This window comes from Siniperca chuatsi, linkage group LG14, assembly GCF_020085105.1.
Source record: "Siniperca chuatsi isolate FFG_IHB_CAS linkage group LG14, ASM2008510v1, whole genome shotgun sequence".
Classification (NCBI taxonomy): domain Eukaryota; kingdom Metazoa; phylum Chordata; class Actinopteri; order Centrarchiformes; family Sinipercidae; genus Siniperca; species Siniperca chuatsi.
In genome coordinates this window covers 27,416,589-27,436,716 of record NC_058055.1, presented here as the reverse complement: position 1 = coordinate 27,436,716, position 20,128 = coordinate 27,416,589, and the positions used below count along the sequence as shown (strand labels likewise).

Below are 20,128 nucleotides of genomic sequence, written 5' to 3'. Positions count from 1 at the left end.
ATCTGAGTTCGATAAGATGGAGATGGAAAAATAATGAATACATAGTTCACTTAGGTTGTTAGCCAGTTTCACTGATTGTGGGATTTTTTTTGCAGTCAAAGGTGCATTCAAAAACTAAATTTTCATGAATTGCTGTGGCATCGTGAGATAGGCCATATTGAAATAAAAATGCTGGAATTGAAAAGAAGCCGGATCAAATGACGTTTCATGAAAATTAGCTGAGTTTTGAACATTTATTGTATTTCACAATTTCATGGTTATACATTTTGTCTGGATTTATTCATTAATTTCCCAACGTCTTATTTATTTACCTAATACCGAACACTTTGGGTCTTGATATGATAAAGCACGTCAATATGTGACACACAGAGATACGGCTGGGAAACAATCGGCCCTTCACGGCACTTTATGACACAAAGGTCAATATCAAAATGTAAAGCAGATTACAGGTTTATATTAAAGTTATTTAAGTCAAGATCTTCCTTTAAAAAATATTCTGTTTCTGAGTAAATAAATAGCTTTTTTTTTTAACTTGTTGACTGTGCAGACTTTTAACAGCTGTATTTAAAGGTCACATATTGTGCAAATTACACTTTCTCACACAAAAAGTGTGCTTTTCACTTTTTTTTACAGAGCAACAAATGATGATTAAAGACCCTCCCCTCCCTTTTTCTCTTGCTCCATGTGTCAGGAAGTACAGTGTGTGCTTCAACAAGCCATTAGATTTGCTTCTCCACCCGACGGTCTATGGGGAGCTGATCTGAATGGCACCGCCAGTAACACGCAAATTGTTCTGCTGCTACTGGCTAGAGCTCAGCAATGTGGTTAAGTAGCATCACAATATTGATCTAAATCTTTATCCAATATCGATTTATACAAGTGTATGCAAAATGATAAAACAATATTTCAAGTAACCATGTTCATAACAGGTTATGCATTACGTCAGTAAAAATGTGCAAAACAAAAACTTCAGTGACTTGTTTTGTTCTGTTTTAATTAGCTTGGAATAATTCATTTAGACTATTTGGCATTTTGTGCAACAATGACGCAGTCATCATATCATCATGATGATATGATGACTGCACTGAAAGTCAATAAGCAATAATATTGAATGATTGCTCAGATGTACTACCAGCTCTCTGCGTGACCACTGAAGACCTCTCAAGGCCATGACTTTAGAAAACCCAATTTAAGATTTAATTGACGAGTTTTGGGAGGCCTGTTCCACACCCTGCAGAACATGAACTGATTGTATCTACTCCCCCTCACATCAACCATCCCTCTGAATGACTTGCAGTAAACTGAGCCTGACTGGAAAACTCCAAAGTGCTTCCTATACTCTCTCACAGCGAGAGCCTGTAAACTAATGCTAAGTGACAGCAGAGACGGTTCAAATCTCATTTTCCCTCTCCATCTCGTTCTCTCGCAGAGTTCTCAGAGAAGAGACGGGAAGCGGTTGTGGGGTAAAAGAGAGCATAATTGCTTCGTATGTGCGTTGTATCCACCGGACGACTGAAAGCTGGAAAGCCGTTTGGCTGAGCTGGTCAGTCAGACTGGAGCCTTCACACAGAGAGACGGAGGGATAACCTCTCCACCTCCACTCATCACGAGTGACAGCAAAGAATTACTGACCCGCTGACTGACTGACGAACATATGTGACACTTCACGCATCAGAGACAGGAAGGCAAACAGAACAGAATAACCTCAAGTACAACACTTCTTTGCAGGCACTTTTCTCCTCGTGACTGTGATACTGTCTGACCTAAAGTATTTGAATCACTTAGACGTTTAGCCATGCTAGCAGCAGGGATTTAGCGATGGCATTTTCGGTCGATCAGTTGGTCGGTCGATCCACTACTTTGGTCCAGACTGAAATACCGTATTGGCCCGAATATAAGACGATATTTTTTGTCTGGATATTATATTTGAAAAAGGAGGGGTGGTATTATATTTGAGGATGAGACAACAGCAGATTCTTTCTGAATGGAGAGAGTAGCAGTGTAACATCAGCTCCTACGGAGAGTGTTGCATCATGGGTGGTTTGTAGCCTTAATGTTGATGGGTTAGCAAGTTCTCTTTGAGTGTCTTCTTTGAGTGTTTTCTTTGAGTCTTTATAGTGTATGTTCAAAGGGTAATCAGCCTTAAAGGGTTTTTTCCCGCGGCTCATGTGAGAATATCAACTCCTTTACTGCAGAAACAGTCCGGGGACGGAAAAATCTCAAATATTGTGAGACCAAACAGCCACTTCACAAAAGACTTTATCAGCACAGACGACACGCTAACTCAGGATTGCAGAGCGCCGTGCATTTGCATCTAAAAGCTACAAACCGCACATTTGAAGACAGCGAGGTGAAGATCCTAAGTAGAGAGAAGAGTTGGTTTGAACGGGGTGTCAAAGAAGCCATTTTTGTGAAAAAAGAAAACCCCTCTTTGAACAGAAATGGTGGTCTGAGATTTAATCTGCCCAAAGTCTATCAGAGTGTATTATCACCTTGGTCACGCCGATCATATGCTAATCAGGTACTTAACAGTGATGAGGGAGGTGCAGCCAGAAAACAACAGGCCTGATTACTGATTACTGGGCCATCATGGAAACAATTAGGTCAGTTTCAGGTGAAACTAGCTAATCAACAGATACTCAGGTAGACTCCTCCCTGAGGGCGGGGCTTATGTAACTCAGAGTAGCTTAAATTTCCGGTTCCCGTCCCATTTTTTCACAATTGAGAATGACTTCCGGATGGGAGCCGAAACGTCTTGATTCTGAAAACAGCGTCCAGACGACTGCGACTGAAACCTTTTCTACGATATCTCAAATATCCTCAAAATACAAAAACATTTGTTGAAAAAAGGTATTATATTTGGGCCAATACAGTATCTCGACAAATATTAGATGGACTGCCATGAATTTTTGAACAGACACGCGTGGTCCCCATTCATGGTGATTTTTATAATCCCTGAAACGTCACGTAAAATGGATGGATTGGTACTCAGATATTCATGGTTCCCAGAAGATATTTGCTAACGACTCTGGTGATCCTCTGACTTTTCCTCTAGCGCCACCATGAGGTTGACACTTGTGGTTTTGAGTGAAATGTCTCAACAACTTTAGGATGGATTGCCAAGAGTTTTGCTAAAGACATTCATGTTCCCCTCAGGATGAATTGTAATAACTTGATCCCCCAACATTTCATCTAGAGCAATCATCAGGTCAAAATCTCACAACGCTACTGGCATTCCCATCAGCCTCCACTGTGCTTTGTGTTCAGCTAATTAGCAAATGTTAGCATGCTAACACACTAAACTAGCATGGTGAACATGGAGAACATTATACCTGCTAAACATCAGCATGTTGTAGTAGCATTGTCATTGTGAGTCATTGTTAGCATGCTGATGTTAGCATTTAGCTCATGTACAGCCTCACGGAGCCGCTGCCATGGCTGTAGACTCTTAAGTCTTGTTTACGATTGGTAAAATGGCAATATAAATAAATAGAAATCAGTAATAATTCTATCTGTATCTCATGTTGTCGATGATCACATCATATCTTATTATTTGATGTGACACAGCAGCGTTTGCACCTTAATGTATTTTAAGAGTAAAACATGAAGCGGCACCGTTAGAAAGGAGGCGCGGGATTGAAGTGATAACCGACCAGGTTGATATATGTTGAGGTGTGTGCGAGTTATTTTGTAGCAGTGTGACCAAAAACAGGCAGAAGATACTTCAAAGCAACATTTCACTTTGTGTGTGTGTGTGTGTGTGTGTGTGTGTGTGCCCAAAAGAGGAAGGAGGAAGGAGGAAACCACAGTTTATAATTTATCAACTGTACACAGCATCAATAAACCACACACACACACACACACTCCGAGGAGAATAAATCAACAGTGTGACTGAAACATTCCTCCAGTGAGCATGGACAGCAGCGTTCACTGTGACAGACGAGGTCAACAAAAAGTGTGTCTATGTAGGTGTGTGTGTGTGTGTGAGCTTCATGTTCTTATATCCCGGTGGGGACTTTAACCTGAATACACACTAACCCATGGTTGTCCCCACGAGCAGAGACGGCTGTTTGAGGGTTAATCAGAATCAGAAATACTTTATTGATCCTCGAAGGGAAACTCTTTGTTACAGCAGCTCACTGTCACGTCAGCACACAGGAGGAAGTACTAGCAATAGATATATATAATACAATACACTATAAAAACAATAAAAAACAGGTCAGATAATAAATGAAGTACCAAGTGGGTTTACCGGTTGATGATGTTAATACAGTATAAATGCAATGTAATAATATAAGTAATAAGCAGTGGTGCAGCAGCAGTAATGGACTTGGTTTTAGGGTACAGGTTACAGTTAGGTTAAGCTTAGGGTCAGGGTTAAGGTTAGGCATTTAGTTGTGATGGTTGAGGTTAGGGTAAGGGGATAGGGAAAGCATTATGTCAATGATCGTCCCACACGGGGATCGTGAAGCAAACTGTGTGTGTGTGTGTGTGTGTGTGTGTGTGTGTGTGTGTGTGTGTGTGTGTGTGTGTGTGTGTCAGGGATACAACATGGGAGGTAGAAGAGAGCGACACACTGACGCTGTTTTCTCTCCTTTGCTCCCAGAAGTCAAGAGTTCATGTGTTTCATTAAACAGATATTAAACTCCGCTTCCTCGTGTTGGAGGCGCTTCAGGATAATTAAACTTCCTGCATCAGAGGTCCTACATGAGAACCAACCAGCTCACCGATTTACGTCCACCAGCTGCTTGTAAAATAACTTTAAAAACACAGCTGTTTAAAGGGTAAGATCACCCAAATCACAAAACACATAGTTACCGACTTACCTCTGTTGGTATCACATGTTTTGGTTTTATTTGTGCAGGTTTTCAGATTTCTGGACAATGGAGATGAATTGAATTTAGTTTGGTTTTGTCTTCAGGGAGGCATGGAGGGGTGCCCTAAAAGAATCACTATAAAGGCGTGCCGTGGTTTAAAACGTTTGGGAGCCATTAAACGTCGACCAGGTGTCAGATCAGAAAACGCTCATTTGAATCATTTTTGTAACACTCATATGGGTCATGCTGGAAAACACTGATAAAGGACCAATTTAGTAATTTAGGTATGAAGATTTCAGACGTCTCAAAATAAGATAAGATAGAACTTATATCAATGATATCAATATATCAATAAGGTGCAAATCCAAAATATACACAATGCCAATGTTCTTGGTGAGCTGCATGTAGATGTGTGAGAAGTGATAGCTATGTATGTACAATATCAATCTCAAGTACACAAGTGTTTATGACTCATTCGAAATGTTCGGTGATTACGTCTATGATATTGGACGTAATGTTCCAAATCTTGGCCAATAAAACTAAAAGTATCTGCATGGCTAATGAGAAAATGACTTTCATCAGAAAGTGACCCTTTAAGGCTGCATTTTGTTGTTTTAATTCTCTTTTTAATCCCTTATATTACATTCTTCTCCTGCTCACCTCTTTATTTACCAGGTAAACAAGTTGTAACCTTGTCCTGCGATGATGTGTTTGTTATTTTTCAAAGGAATTTGGGAAACGTCCATCTTTTTTTTTTTTTTTTGTTTGTTTTTTTAAATCCTGCCTCCCTCATTCTCACCACAGCACGAGCTGAGGATGATACACTCACACACACATCCCTCCCTGCCGTCTGTAGCAGGAATCGAAGAGCATTTCGAGGAAGAAAGAAACACAAGTCCTTGAGACCAACACCTTCCTCCCTCATTCCCACACACACACACTTCCACACTAGCAGTCATGGAAAAGGGCATTTGGGACAAAACTCTCAAACTCTGCAACCCAAACACACACACTTCCAGGAACAAGACAAACATCCAAACACCCCTCTCTCTCTCTCACACACACACACACACACACACACTCTCTCTCTCCTTACCACAGCATCCAGGAACTTGACGCAGCGTCTCAGTTCGGGTCGAGTCTCACAGAACTGTCTGAACAGTAATCGTCCGATAGGCTGCCGCTCACAGAGGCTGCTGTAGTCCTTCTCTATGGAGACAGAGAGGGAGACGAGGTTGTTTCATGAACTCTAACGCTAACGTTATGTTTCACTTATAATGTTTCACATGTTTCAAGCAAATTCAGCAAAATAAAACATGAATGACTGCATCTGCGTCAACTACCAGTGTTTCCTGCAGTGCTTCATAGTGGAGGCTGCCGCCACTAACCTCAGAAATGATTACACAGTTATTAGTTAATAATATCAGGCCTATTAACCTACCAGCAAAATGAGCAGTGGCACTACATCACACAGCACAAGCAAAATATTTAAGTGAGGCGATTATTTAGTTTTAGATTAGTTTGCATATTTGCACAGGTAACCAAACACAAAAAGCACAATGCATTAAAGGATTAATGAAAAGGGATTATATTTTATTAATGAACGGAAGAAAAACCACAAACTAACTGCGAAACACATACAGAAGAAAACAGAAAAAAGAATAACCAAAAATGATTTGCCAAAAAGCAAACAAACATGTGTAAAACAGGTGCGTCAAATTGAGAACAGAACAGAATCATTTCATCATCCATTAATCTTCAGATTATTTTCTCGATTAATCAATTAATTTGCCTAGAAAATATCCGAAAATAGTGAAAGATGTTATTCGATTATCAAATTAGTTGACGGTTAATTTTCTGTTGATGAGTTAACTGATTAATCAACTAATGGTTTCAGCTCATCTTGTTTAATCTTTTCCTTGCACTGTTTCGCTGTGTGATGTATCATCCCGTTCAGCTGCTGAACGCTTCGATATCCTCGTTTCTTACAGCTGATTCCAGCTCCCCCTGAATCTTTTTCCCCACATGCTTATCAGAGCTCGGACATCTTTGTTTTTCCAAGATAAAAAAAGATTGTAGTTCTCTTTGTGGTGTGATGGATTTGGTTATAGTACAGTGGTTATTGTTTTGGGTCCTTGTTGTGACGTGACGACACATTTGTTTGACCAATCAGGATCAACGGCACTGTCTGAAAGTACCTGGAACTTGGACTCAGTTTGACCTCCTGATATTTCTCCCTAACGCTGCCGGAAAACAAATAAAAGCAGAACCTGACAATGGCTACACGTTACTCCAGTACAGGAACCCTTTCGCAGTGTTTTTAACCTTTAATTATCCACAAACCGGCACCGAGGATGTCTGCTGTTGAGATTCTGTCTTATACCCAAAGTGTGACTGGACACTTTAACATTTTTATTACAGGTGCGGTGGCAAACCTCTATTCTATAAAAATAAAAAATAAGGAAACAATAAAAAGTAAGAATAAAAGTCCAAATAACTGAAACTGGTGAAAGTCAGAAGAATAACCAATGAGAAAAGATTTGAGGTAGAACGAGGTGGGATTTTGTCAATTACTCCCTGTGGAGGGGGGGGGGGATCAATTCAATCAGTGAATCATCCAGTAAGCATTGATTTGTTGGTCAAAAAATGTTTGGATTAAAAATGTCTTAGGGACGGGCTACGGGTGCAGCAAGATTCGTATATTTCTATTGTTTTCCAAACATTTAAACATGATGGAATACAGTTATTTCAGTTATATGTAGCCTTGACATCCAAAAACCTAAACCATACTTGCTGGGGAGGTTTTTAGATATATATCTGGGGTTGTTTGAGCTCATTTTTTCAGCTGTGCTTCAGGACAAAAAGCAACACCAAGGAAATAATTTATTATTTATTTGCATCTGTGACTCATGTGGACGCAAAGTGACTCAGGAGGCTTCATGCAGAAACAAATGTGATTCAGGGAGGAGCAGTGTGATCGAAAGAAAAGAGCAAAATGATCTGCAAAACCTTTCAATCGGACCAGTCAGACCCAGTCAAGTCAAACAATTTTCATCCGTATAACCAAATATCACATACAGAATCTCCCACATGCAACAATTCAGGGCAAGTCGACGAGAAAAAACCCTCAACGCAACAATGGGATTATAAGATATCAAATCCGTATTACTGCTTTCTGTGTCTCTAGCTCTATGAACAACTGCTATTAGCACCTGAGCTAAACTTCATGCTAATGAAAAACTGGTTTGGTCTGTGCAGCGAGGGAGGCCTGTCTCGTCCTTTCTTTTACCTCTAAAGTTCTCCTACTTCTACATTCAGTGTTTCACACCAAAACATCCTGCATGTATTCTTCAAGCCAAACAAATGTGTCATTTCCTTCCACAGAAAATATTTGCAACATGCACATTTGCATTTTCAACACGACGTTTTGAATATTTTGAAACTCGCATTGCTTACATCCATTCACTAGACAGCAGTCTTCTTCCTCCCTAACCGTCTTCATCATCATCATCTTCTAATTCTTGTTCTTCTTCTGTGCTTTATGTCTTGTAGGCACTACGCCTTCTGCAGTTTGAATGTGTATGGTTGGATCCTGCGTGCTCGTCCACATACAGGTAAATCATTGTGCATGGCACACCGGAGACCCTCTCGTCACAACATTGCTCCATAGAGCTGCTAATGGTCAAAAGCTCCGGAGCGTCTCACTCGCACCTGGGTCTGCGTCCCTGAAGCTTGAAATCACTTGTGTATGTGTATAAATGCTTATATTTATTGGCAAATGACTCAAAATTAATAGTTAAAGATGCATTTCATTTGTTTCTGGCTTTGTCTTAACACACACACAGCAAAACTAGTTTTTTCCTGTTTACAGTTAGTGGGAGACAATTTGGTGAGCTTAGAAATACCTGTTACCCAAGCAGTCATTCCACAAGCTGCTGAGCTGCAGTTAAACTCATTATTTTATAATCATGACATCGTCAGACAAAGTAAAAATAAATGCAAGTTAATGGGAAAACGCTGTGCTGAGTAATTGGCTGTAGAATAAAAAATATTCACTTAGTCAACAGTAGTACAGTACCAAGCACTTGATTTGTGAAGTTGTCAAGTTTTAGCCAGGAAATGTTTTCTTTTTAGACATGACAAATGACTTACTGATTATAAAACTAGAACCGATAAATTATAATGGATCTATTAACTGATTAAAAGGGTACTTTTTTGCACTTCCATAAAGTTGGAGGACTTGTGAGAGACAGACTGTTATTAAATGGTTAAAACTGAAGGAGCAGAAGTGGAGATATCCTGACGTTTAGTCCCTAGCATGGGTCAAACTCCCAAAAACACTGCCTCCTACATTTCCCATAATGCAACCAATTGCATTCGTCAGACCCTCCCTGCCTGGTACATTAGATGAGCACGACTTGGGTGGAGCGCCCCTTTTATTTTTTCAAGATTCATGTTCTCTTATCACTTTGGTGAGTCATTTCCTATCGATGCCACAGTGACTTATGTTAACCGATGCCTCGTTCCATCGGGTTCTGCTCTGTTTTCTGCTCTACTTATCGCTCTTCTGTTTCGCTCTGCTACGCCGTTACGTCCTCTTTGTTCTCTTCTGTTCTACTCTAATGATCTCTTTCCTCTCTACTCTGCTCTAACGTATTTCCTACGTCCTGCCGCAAAGCGACCGGAGCAGGACAATGTGAAGTGAAAGAGAGCTGAAGGCAAAGAGAACAATGAAGAAAAGTGCGGAGAGAAAAAAGAGAGGAAGGAAGTCAACGGAAAAGACAAACAGAGTGGGACATCTGGAAGGCACCAACGAGTAAATCATCAGGTTGTTAAATGGCTTCAAGACTAATGTGACTCTAATTAACATTGCTAATTGACAGTCTATAGTGCCTGTTTACATTAAATCCAAACCCATTATTCTCCTCTCAAAACCATCAAAAATTAGCTTCATTACAGTCCATGAAGCTACTTGGCCCATCCCACACCGGCTACTCATGAGTGAAACATAACATCCCCCAACAAAGTTCTGGGAACTTTTCATTATGTGATTGTGGATCAGTGGACTTCCTCAATAGATCACTGGAGGTGTGATGTACATGAAAGGAGCTCCAGGACTGTACAGAACATGCTGTACCTCATCACACGGAGAAGACACACAAAGAGGCCTCTGTCAGGCCTCCTGCTGGCCCCGCAGGCCTCAGGGTCACTACGGTAAAATTATTATGCCACGGGTTTAAAACCAGATGAAGGCCTGTGCACTTCTGACTGTCTCTTATCTCTTTATAGAATAATCGGGGGAAGTAGGCAGAAGTAAACAAGCAAACATTATATGGTGGATTCTCACTTTGTGCAGTAACGCTGTAGTGTATGTAAAGGGTTGTCTTGGTTTTAGCCATGGCTCTAGGGGGGCCAATGTAGGTTGGTTGGTCGGTCCACCACTTTCATCCAGACTGAAATATCTCAACAACTATTGGATGGATTAACATGACCATTTGTACCGACATTCATGGTTCCCAGAGGAAGACTTCTACTGACTTTGGTGCACCCCTGACTTTGCGCCACAATGAGGTTGCCATGAAGTTTGCTGAAGACATTAATGTTCCCCTCAGGATGAATTGTAACAACTTGATAACCTTTCATCTAGCACCATTATCAGGTCAAAATTGTAATGGTTCCAACACTCAATACCTGCAAAACTACTGACATCCCCATCAGCCTCCGCTGTGCTTTCTGATTAGTTCTAATTAGCAAATATTTAGCATGCTAACACACTAAACTAGGATGGTGAACATGGAGAACATTATACCTGCTAAACATCAGCATGTTGTAGTAGCATTGTCATTGTGAGTCATTGTTAGCATGCTGATGTTAGCATTTAGCTCATGTACAGCCTCACGGAGCTCAAGTCTTGTTTACGATTGGTAAAATGGCAATATAAATAAATAGAAATCAGTAATAATTCTATCTGTATCTCATGTTGTCGATGATCACATCATATCTTATTATTTGATGTGACACAGCAGCGTTTGCACCTTTAATGTATTTTAAGAGTAAAACATGAAGCGGCACCGTTAGAAAGGAGGCGCGGGATTGAAGTGATAACCGACCAGGTTGATATATGTTGAGGTGTGTGCGAGTTATTTTGTAGCAGTGTGACCAAAAACAGGCAGAAGATACTTCAAAGCAACATTTCACTTTGTGTGTGTGTGTGTGTGTGTGTGTGCCCAAAAGAGGAAGGAGGAAACCACAGTTAATTAATTATAGTTTATAAAATATAAAATTATAATTTATAAACTGTGCACAGCATCAATAAGACCACACACACACACACACACACACACACACATTTGTTTCACTATCCCTGTGTGCCCTCACAGAACTACTAGCATAGCTTTAGACTCTGTCTTGCTAACCACTTTTTAAGGGTTGTGTCAGGAAATATTTCCAGAACTACATGTTGACATAGTTATTGAAAGGCAGTTGGAATAGATGCCTAGATGTCTTTTCACCTGTAACTCACCAAAACCAAATCAGGATTCCTGGGCTCTGGTGTTACCAGTTGCTTCAAAAGTAAAGACAAACTAACCGAGAGCAAAAATCAACAAGCCTCTGCTCCATTTCATCCCCATCCATCTTCATTATGAAATGCTCATGCTCACTCTCAGGTTTCCTGACAGCAAAGAAGAAAATTCCACTTTAAAATGTATAACATTTGTTATTTTCTGTCAACCAAGTAATCATTTCAGCTCTAATGGACGCAAACACAACTCCAGTGGGATGATATTGTTTCTCTGTTTGCTGGGTGTGTGAACAGGCAACTGTTTGCTAACATGTTAGCCATAGCATCTTGATAAGGTAATAATATGTCAGTGTTGTGTTTTCAGCTTCTTCCGCTGCCCCCAAGTGGTCAAAAAATAAATGAATGCTCCTGTACATTTGAAAACTAATGTTGGGTTCCTACGCAGCACTTTCACATCAATCCACTGGAGGTCGGACCAAAACTGAAAGTTTCATAATTTTTCTTCCAAATGTCATAACACAAGTCAGACAAGTATCTAACATCAGTTATGACATTTCTATCTACATTTATAAACTACCTTTATGCATCATAAGGGATTATTGCTGATCATGATCAATCCAAACATCTGTGCTTTTACACTTAGCTAAATTTCAGTCTTCAGTTCGACACATGTACAGTATATCAGCGAGCAGATTAGTCATCAGGTTTCCCCAATCTCTAGGTTGCTCCATATTGCCGAACAAAGAAACATATTTCTATGAAGATGCATGTAATGATACTGTAGAGCTGCTGACAAAAAAAGGTCCCTGCATCCTCAGCATCCTGGACCTGGTTTAGTGTGGGATCGAGTTTCTCTAATGGCCTGTAGATGAGGGCTCAGAGCGTCCTGGAGGAGGAGAGGAGCCTGCATCCATCAAGACTCAAGATGCTTTCATTTGCCATTTGTAGAGAGAACAAGCACATGTGCACTGAGTTTCCTGCACGTGTCTCTCAGAAAGAAGACAACAGCAGCAAAGTCACGAGGGGAGAAAGTTAGCAACAGCAACAGTAAAAGACAACAGCAAAACATTAGATAAATTACATTTTACTCGATTGCCTTGATGTGTTGTTACAAAACAAAAGCACAGTTTTGAGAACAGGTGGCACAAACACCAAAACTGTTTCCACTTGCAAAAAAGCAAATCAAAATTGCTAAAAAATGAAAAACAACCTAATACACAAACGTGAAATTAAAATTACAGTAACAAAACATTCTGTTTACTACTACATGCCTGTCTCTCTTCTTCTGCTTTCTTTACATCAGGCCACATCACTACTACTATATTCTTGAGATTTGTGTTTATAAATGTTCCAACTCCACACTGAAAGAAAATCTAACTTTCACTGAGGAAGACTGTTGATATCGCTGGGTGGGCTTGGAAAGTTGGACAACTGTCGCCTCTCCAAAGACTTCTCCATCTTTCATTCACACACTCCTCCATCACATCCACTTTTCCTACTCTATTTGCTTCCATTTTAATTGGCAAACACCAGCTGACCAATCTGGTGTGTCCCTTTACACGTGACTTCATACTGATCAGGGAATCACAAATGTTGTAGCTCGTTCACACACAACAGAAAAATATTTCTATTTATTGGAAACCAGACTGAGAATATTGTGAGCAGAAGACTAACAGGGAAATCTGCACTCAGCGTTTGCACTTGGGTTGAATGCTCTCCTTTTTATGAGACGGTGTAGTCCCTCATTCGTCCAGGAGTGTTCTATCGTAGAAAAGGTTTCAGTCGTAGTCATCTGGAGACTGTTTTCAGAATCAAGACGTTTCAGCTCCCATCCGGAAGTCATTCTCAATTGTGAAAATGGTCTGAGAAATTTAAGCTACAAAACGGAGATGGTTCCTGTGGTCTGCTAATTTCCTGGCTCTGTTTTCGAGTTCCCGAACCAGAGCCAAGGTTTTCTGAGTTCTCAGACCATTTTCACAATTGAGAATGACTTCCGGATGGGAGCCGAAACGTCTTGATTCTGTGACGTGTCCAGATGACTACGACTGAAACCTTTTCTACGATGAAACACTCCTGGACGAATGAGGGACTACACCGTCTCATAAAAAGGAGAGCATTCAACCCAAGTGCAAACGCTGAGTGCAGCTAAGTGAAAAGTAAAGAGAACTGTGTGAACCAGAAATTATTCAACGTTATTTGAATGCATTTGAAGTTTTGATCACTGAATCACTGCATTTACAATGTTGGCAGCAATGCATCTGAAAAAGGAGAAAAACTTTAAGATCACAGTGATTAGACATTGTTGTGGGAGATAGAAATGTTGTATATTGCCTGCATGGTATGTAATAATATGTGAGGTAAATGGAAGGAGAGAAGAGGAGAAAGAAGGAGAGAATAAACAAATGAACATAGAGAAGAGAAGAGAACAACCTGTTTCTGACAAACAAGGAAGTTGACAGTTTCCTGAACGTCTTTCTCAAGACTCCCTCCCACTCACCTCCTTCTTCTGGTTTCATAAAAACAGTCAAATTCACAAAGACTTTTAGAGCTGAATCATTACTGAGCTCTTATCTTTGTATATCTTATCAGTTTTCTTATTTCCATTTCTCACTCTCTTTCTAAGCCTAAACATGAGACAGCATGTTTGACTGAACTCATTCAAATCAAAGCTTGTTTGCATAGCACCTTTCAGGAAAGAAGCAGCTCTGTTGTGAAGGTTTCCTGGAAAAAAAAAAAACATCTGCTGTTGATCACATAAGCGCCCACTGCTTCAACCAAACTCAACTTTACATACAGGAGATTTTCGCATCAGCAGGAACTGTTATTGCCCTGTTTGACCAAAGAAACCCAGGAGTTAAATCAGGAACTGAATCAGGATGTAAAAGGCCGTTTTCCACACTCTTATTTGTGTTTTCACCACATCTGAAGAGCAGGGAAAATTAGGAAAACAACAACAGATTAAAAGATAATTTCAGCACGCGATGAACACAGAGTGATCGTGTTGTTTTTTTTGTCACTTGCTGCTGCGTGACTGTAAGATATTTGAATACATGTTGGAAACGAGGCTTGCAGAGGTAGAAACGGAGAATGAAAACGCCACAAATTCAAATTCAAATCGAGTGTTTTGCTTTAGTACATAATCGCATTAAACAATTTTATCAAATAAAGATTTGTTCCTTTTACTTTCTCTTGTCCTCATTAGACTCTAATTTTCTCTCTTTATTTTAGACTATTTCATATGTTGGCTACATAACTTTGTTTGAATGCTAATAACGTTACAAGAAGTTCCTCCTCATCCCCAATCCTAACAATGATTGTAGTGACAACCAGTCCTTGCTTACAGTCTGAACGATGCGGTACACATGTGGTAGCAGTCTGCAAGCCCAGGGGTCGCAGGGTCAGGGGCCAGATCTGGCTTGTGAGACAACTTCATAAAGCCCTCCACATGTTTAGAATTTACTGTGAATTTACTGCAAATTAATCTTTTACCCATCTTCCCATTTTTCCCCCAGTCTTTAATTTTAGAGGAATCATTTAATTTTTTAGCAAAGCTGCAAAACCAGAGCATAAAAATTGGCATTTTATATCACATTTAACATGATCCATTCTGTGCCAACACAAACATTTTAGTGCTTTGATTTTTTGATTTATCGATCTCAAATATTGGTATTGGTACCAGCCTTAAAAAACCCAGTATCAGTCACAAATGTAAACAGCATTTTAATGTTGTAGTCGGCTGACGTGGACCTGATTTTGACTTCTTTAAATACTGGTGGGTACTTTCATCAACAATCCATCATATTTTATTGATGGATCGTGCGTTTTGTATGTTAAACTGCTTGCTCTGACGCTGTACTTAGGCACAGCTTTGAGATAAATGCTAACGTCAACATGCTAACATGCTGATGTTTAGCACTTATAATGTTTACCATGTTAATTTAGCATGCTGACATGCTGTACGGATGAGGTTGATGGGATGCCATTAGTTTTGCAAGTCATTTGGTCATAAACTAAACTAAATAAACTAAAATTTGACCTGATGATGGTGCTAGATGAAAATTCAGAGGACCACCAAAGTCAATAGGATACATCCTCTGGGGAGCATGAATGTCTTAATCCATCCATCTGGTCCAAAGATGTGGACCGACAGATGAATGTCAATGTAGTTAACTAGGTGTAAAGTAAGTAACATACAATAAAAAAATACTATGAGTACCTCAAACACATAACTAAGTACAGTACTTGAGTAAATGTATGTAGTTACTTTCCACCCACAGTTCAGGTACTAAAAAAAGGAAAATGGTTCAAAATGAGAGTTATTTTGATCCTTGAATGTTCCTGCAGCTATTAGTTCCTGATTTATTTCCTGTACTCATTTCCTGGAACTAACTGGTGTAAAAGCCCCAACAAACACATACAGTGCTGTATATAAATTCATCCTTGAGGCTCAAATCTTCCACCCGTCTTTTGATCCCAACCAGCCTGTCTGTCGCCACAGTGCTCCTCAAGGCAGCATACGTTTCATCACAGCTGGGCCTCAGTGCTTCTTCTTTAATTGATGTCTTCCTAACAATGTGGCCTGTGTCTTTACTCTGCCCCGCCTGGGCGTCATGTATGGATCCCCATACCTCCATACACAAACACACCACCAATGGATGGGAAGTCTGCTGTAAACCTCATGATAGTGGTAGTATTTCACGCTGACATCACATATAGCAATAGATTGGTTTACAACAGAACACAAACACACAGACACACACAGGGCTAAAATATTTGAGAAAAATATCCAATAGCAATTTCTCTGATCAGTTATCGTATTTAAATTGCAATTATTTCTAGAAATGTAACTGCATTTGTGGTCTACACCGTCTTACAGTGATACGTTTGTGCCACGCATACACAAATTTGAACTATATGACCAAAAGTATGTGGAGACCTAGAAATTCCACCCATTTGTGATAGTTGACTACGTGACTCCAAAACCATGGGCATTAATCTGCTGCTATGACAGCCTCCACTCTTCTGGTTTCAGGCTTTCAACCAGATTTTGGTACCTGAAACTATATCTTTATGGGCCATTTTTTAAAGATGAAACAACAAAATGATAAACTCCATCATGAAATCATCTTTGGTTAATTTCTGTCTGTAGTATTTACACTTGGCCAGACAACAGCCACAAGTTAATTTTATATGTTAACTAGCTACGGCTATCCAAATGTGCTGAAGACGTATCCTCATAGCCATTACCTCCTGCAGCTTAAGGCGCTGTTATAATTAAAATCACAGCTTACGATTTGAAAGTTGCTCTCTTTCAACATTCGATCTTGATATAAACACGATTAATTGCTCAGCCCCACACACAAACACACACGCACCAAGGTGGAAGTGGAACGCCTTCCGCAGAGCAAACAGATTCATCTCTTTGTCCCAAAACCAGGCATTAAGACCAAATACCAAACACTGGCTACAGTTCTTGGTACTAGTGTTGCAAGGGCGTAGATTTGCATATGGACGGTAGGGACATGTCCCTACCGATATTTTAGGAGGACAGAATAGTCCCTACCAATATTTGAGCGAACTTGTTCGCATTATCTTTGGAGTGAAGTCAAATCAGATCATTTCCAATGTCAAATTATTGGCCGAGATACATGTGACCATTGCTTAGCTGTTGTTTCAGAACCATGGACAGCGCTGAGAGAGAGCGACAGCTGCAAACAGGTGTTTTTACGCGCCTCCCCCTGCTAATTTTGAGATAACTTACGAGAATGACCTTACCAAAGTTGAGACCAAACCTACGCCCTTGTAGTGTTGTCTCGAGAATAAAAACAAGACTTATTTGATTTATCTGAAAATATACATTCAAGACCCCTCCGGGGACATCCTGACACTCACATCACTTACAGTATATTGCTGTAAACTCTGCATCGCATAGACGCAGGTTTGATGCAACTCTAGGAAAATCCCAAACTGATCTGCAAGATTGGAGGCCCGTTGGGGGATTGCCCACCACCATCTCTAGCCCTCAAACCAAAGCAACACTCGCTGAACATGATCCCTCACTGGCTTCCCACAACGGTTTGCGCTTCACATGCTTTCTGTCCTCTGTCACTCATTAACGCTGCTTCACATGCTCACTTCCTGTGGTGAGATGAATCAAAAGGTGGTACCCACACTGCAGCTTTACCAGTGCCAGTGATGTTGCTAGGTATGCGTCCTGCATCTCTGACACATTCAAATCCAAAAGGACACAGTAAACTCACTATCGACACGTCCGTCCAGGGGACGCACCCTATTCCGTGTTGAAATCATAGAAATAAACAAAAGAAACCTGTGGAGACAACTTGAAGATTACTCGAGTTGACGACAACTACCCTCGTTACTGTAAGTACGTGTAATAAAACCTTTGTGAGTAAAAAGACAATACTTTATCAATACACCTGTTTAACAAGCATGTAAACATGTAGAAAGCAATACTTTAATCTGCTCTGTCCGCTGTCTTTCATCCATCGTCGCTATGTTTTACACAAGCATAGCGCGCTAGCTCGGCTAATAACAAATTGTTACAAACAAGCTAAAACAAAAGCTGTCTGTATGGGGTCTAACTGTTTAGCTAAGTTTGCCACGTACCTGAAAATTTGGCAAATTCTTGTAAACTTACTGAGATAAACCAGCCCCTCCCCCCTCTACCAGCTGTAACTTACCTGCAGGCAGTGAATCACAGCAGCAGCAGAGGGAGGAGGACAGAGGACAGGAGGAAGGACTGATACTGTCTGACATCTGAGTGCTTCATTCTTTCTAAACTTCGCTCAGTATTTTGATGTCAGGAATATGATTTATTTTATTGACATTTTAGATTTTATTTCCAGTGAGATATTATTGAGTTTATATAGTGACATTGCTGTTGTAAACATTTCTGTTGCTGCTCTAGAAACAACATTTAGTTGTATTTAAAATATTCAATTCTAATCCTGGTCTGAATTTATTCTTTTTTTTAAAGCAATGATTTAGTAATGAAAAAGAACCAATAAGAGTAGTAGTATCGATAAAATCCTAATGATACCCATCCCTAAACACGAGTTTAACACTACAATTTGTCAAAAAACCCAAATGTTATTGGGGACCCACTCAAATGACCACCTGTGGGTCCTGGGGACTCACTACAATGAAAACCTATCAACATCACTGAGTGCTCTACATTATCACAGGCATGTACTGTACATTACAATACTCTGGCACCTGAGCTACACAAAGCTATAAAATAACACAGAGCAAAGACGAAAATCACTGTTGTTTTTTTAAAGACATGACGTGTATGCAACCAGTTTCAAAAACAGCACATAAGACCTTCAAGACAGCAGAAATAGCCCAACAGCTGAATACAACCAGTGATAAACGCTCTTTCTGTCTCATAACAACCAATGTCTTTTATAAGGGTTTATAACCCGGTAATAATAGAGCCGTGACCTTTTCCTGCAAGATCACAAACAAGCAGCACTGTACATTATATCGTCTGTAACAGCCACTGACAGCGTTGTACCATTACATCTGAAATTATATGGCTATTAAAGGTGGGGTATGCGATTCTAATCCAATACATGTCTTTTTGTCCACTAGCTTGTCCGTTCAGTGTGCGCGCTGAAAAAAGATCTGGTGTTTGTACGCAGCCCTGGCTCTGTAAATGGGGAAACAAACAAACTGGCTCGAACTGGGCCACACAACACTATTGCAGCCATGATCTGTGTGTCAGGTAACGTTAAACGACTTGCCAACGGACATTCAGCTGACTTTCTAGTTTGCCAAGATGTGCTGCTGTTGTGATGTTAGCTATAGCAGCAGGAGAGTTGTGAGCGTCGCTGTCTGGAGCTGCTGTGCTGGCTCTGGGAAACCATCTCATCCTCTCTGGCTGTTAGTTTCGCAGCGACAGTTTGCTAACCCACAACCTAGATAAGCTAACCCACAACCTAGCTAACGTTAGGTACATTATTTGCAGAATCGCATACTCCACCTTTAAAGACTGATAGAGATGTCACTACGGCTGCCAATATTTAGACCACTGTCATCTCATTCACATTGCTGCCAATGCTCTGAAGCGTCTTATTCAGTGGTGCGATGACCCAAATGTGTTAGCCACACTGCAGCTTTTTCAGTGCCATTTTTAATGTTCATTTTAACATTTGTACGCAAATAAAGAACAGAGTACATTATTGGAGAAGTTTGCTTTTTAAAAGATATGGTTAGGGTGATCACAATACTGAGCAAAGTACCCTGATACCTGTTGTCAACAAAAAATATTAGGGTCTCCTTTTCATCAAGTAAAACATTCTGTTTTTGACGCTGTGGCTACTCAGATGTTTAACAGTCCAAAACTCAAAGTACTCGGTTTACTGTCACATAAAACAAAAAATACAGCAAATCCTCACAATTGAAAAGCTGGAGAGATATTTTTGCATTTTTTCTTGAAAAACAGTTTAAACAATTTAAAAAATAGTTTTTGATTAATCGACTAATCGTTTCAGCTCTAATTATAATGTAGCATGACTTTTTTTTCCAACCCATTCCCTCCAACATGTTTCATCATCAGGGGCCTCATGATCACATAAATACTTGATTGACATATGCCATTGTTGGACCATTTCACTAATCATGAGAACCAAGTGTCACGTTATCTGTTTAAGGTTTTCCGCCATGTTGTTTTGGTGGTTCCATCCAATTCCGTCAGGCAAAGAGCTCCACTGCACTTTTCCAGGGGTGGAAACGGTCCACCAAAATAACTGGGCAAGTTGTGCAC

At 40.2% G+C, this 20,128-nt stretch overlaps 1 protein-coding gene across 1 annotated transcript in view; it reads right to left on the bottom strand.

Moving 5' to 3' along the window:
• The window catches only part of grk6 (G protein-coupled receptor kinase 6), a 65,643-nt gene that overhangs the window by 32,424 nt on the left and 13,091 nt on the right, over positions 1-20,128 (bottom strand). Inside the window, exon 3 of the mRNA XM_044222823.1 lies at positions 5,914-6,026. Within this exon, the coding sequence (XP_044078758.1) occupies positions 5,914-6,026 (113 nt within the window). The remainder of the gene's footprint in view (positions 1-5,913; positions 6,027-20,128) is intronic.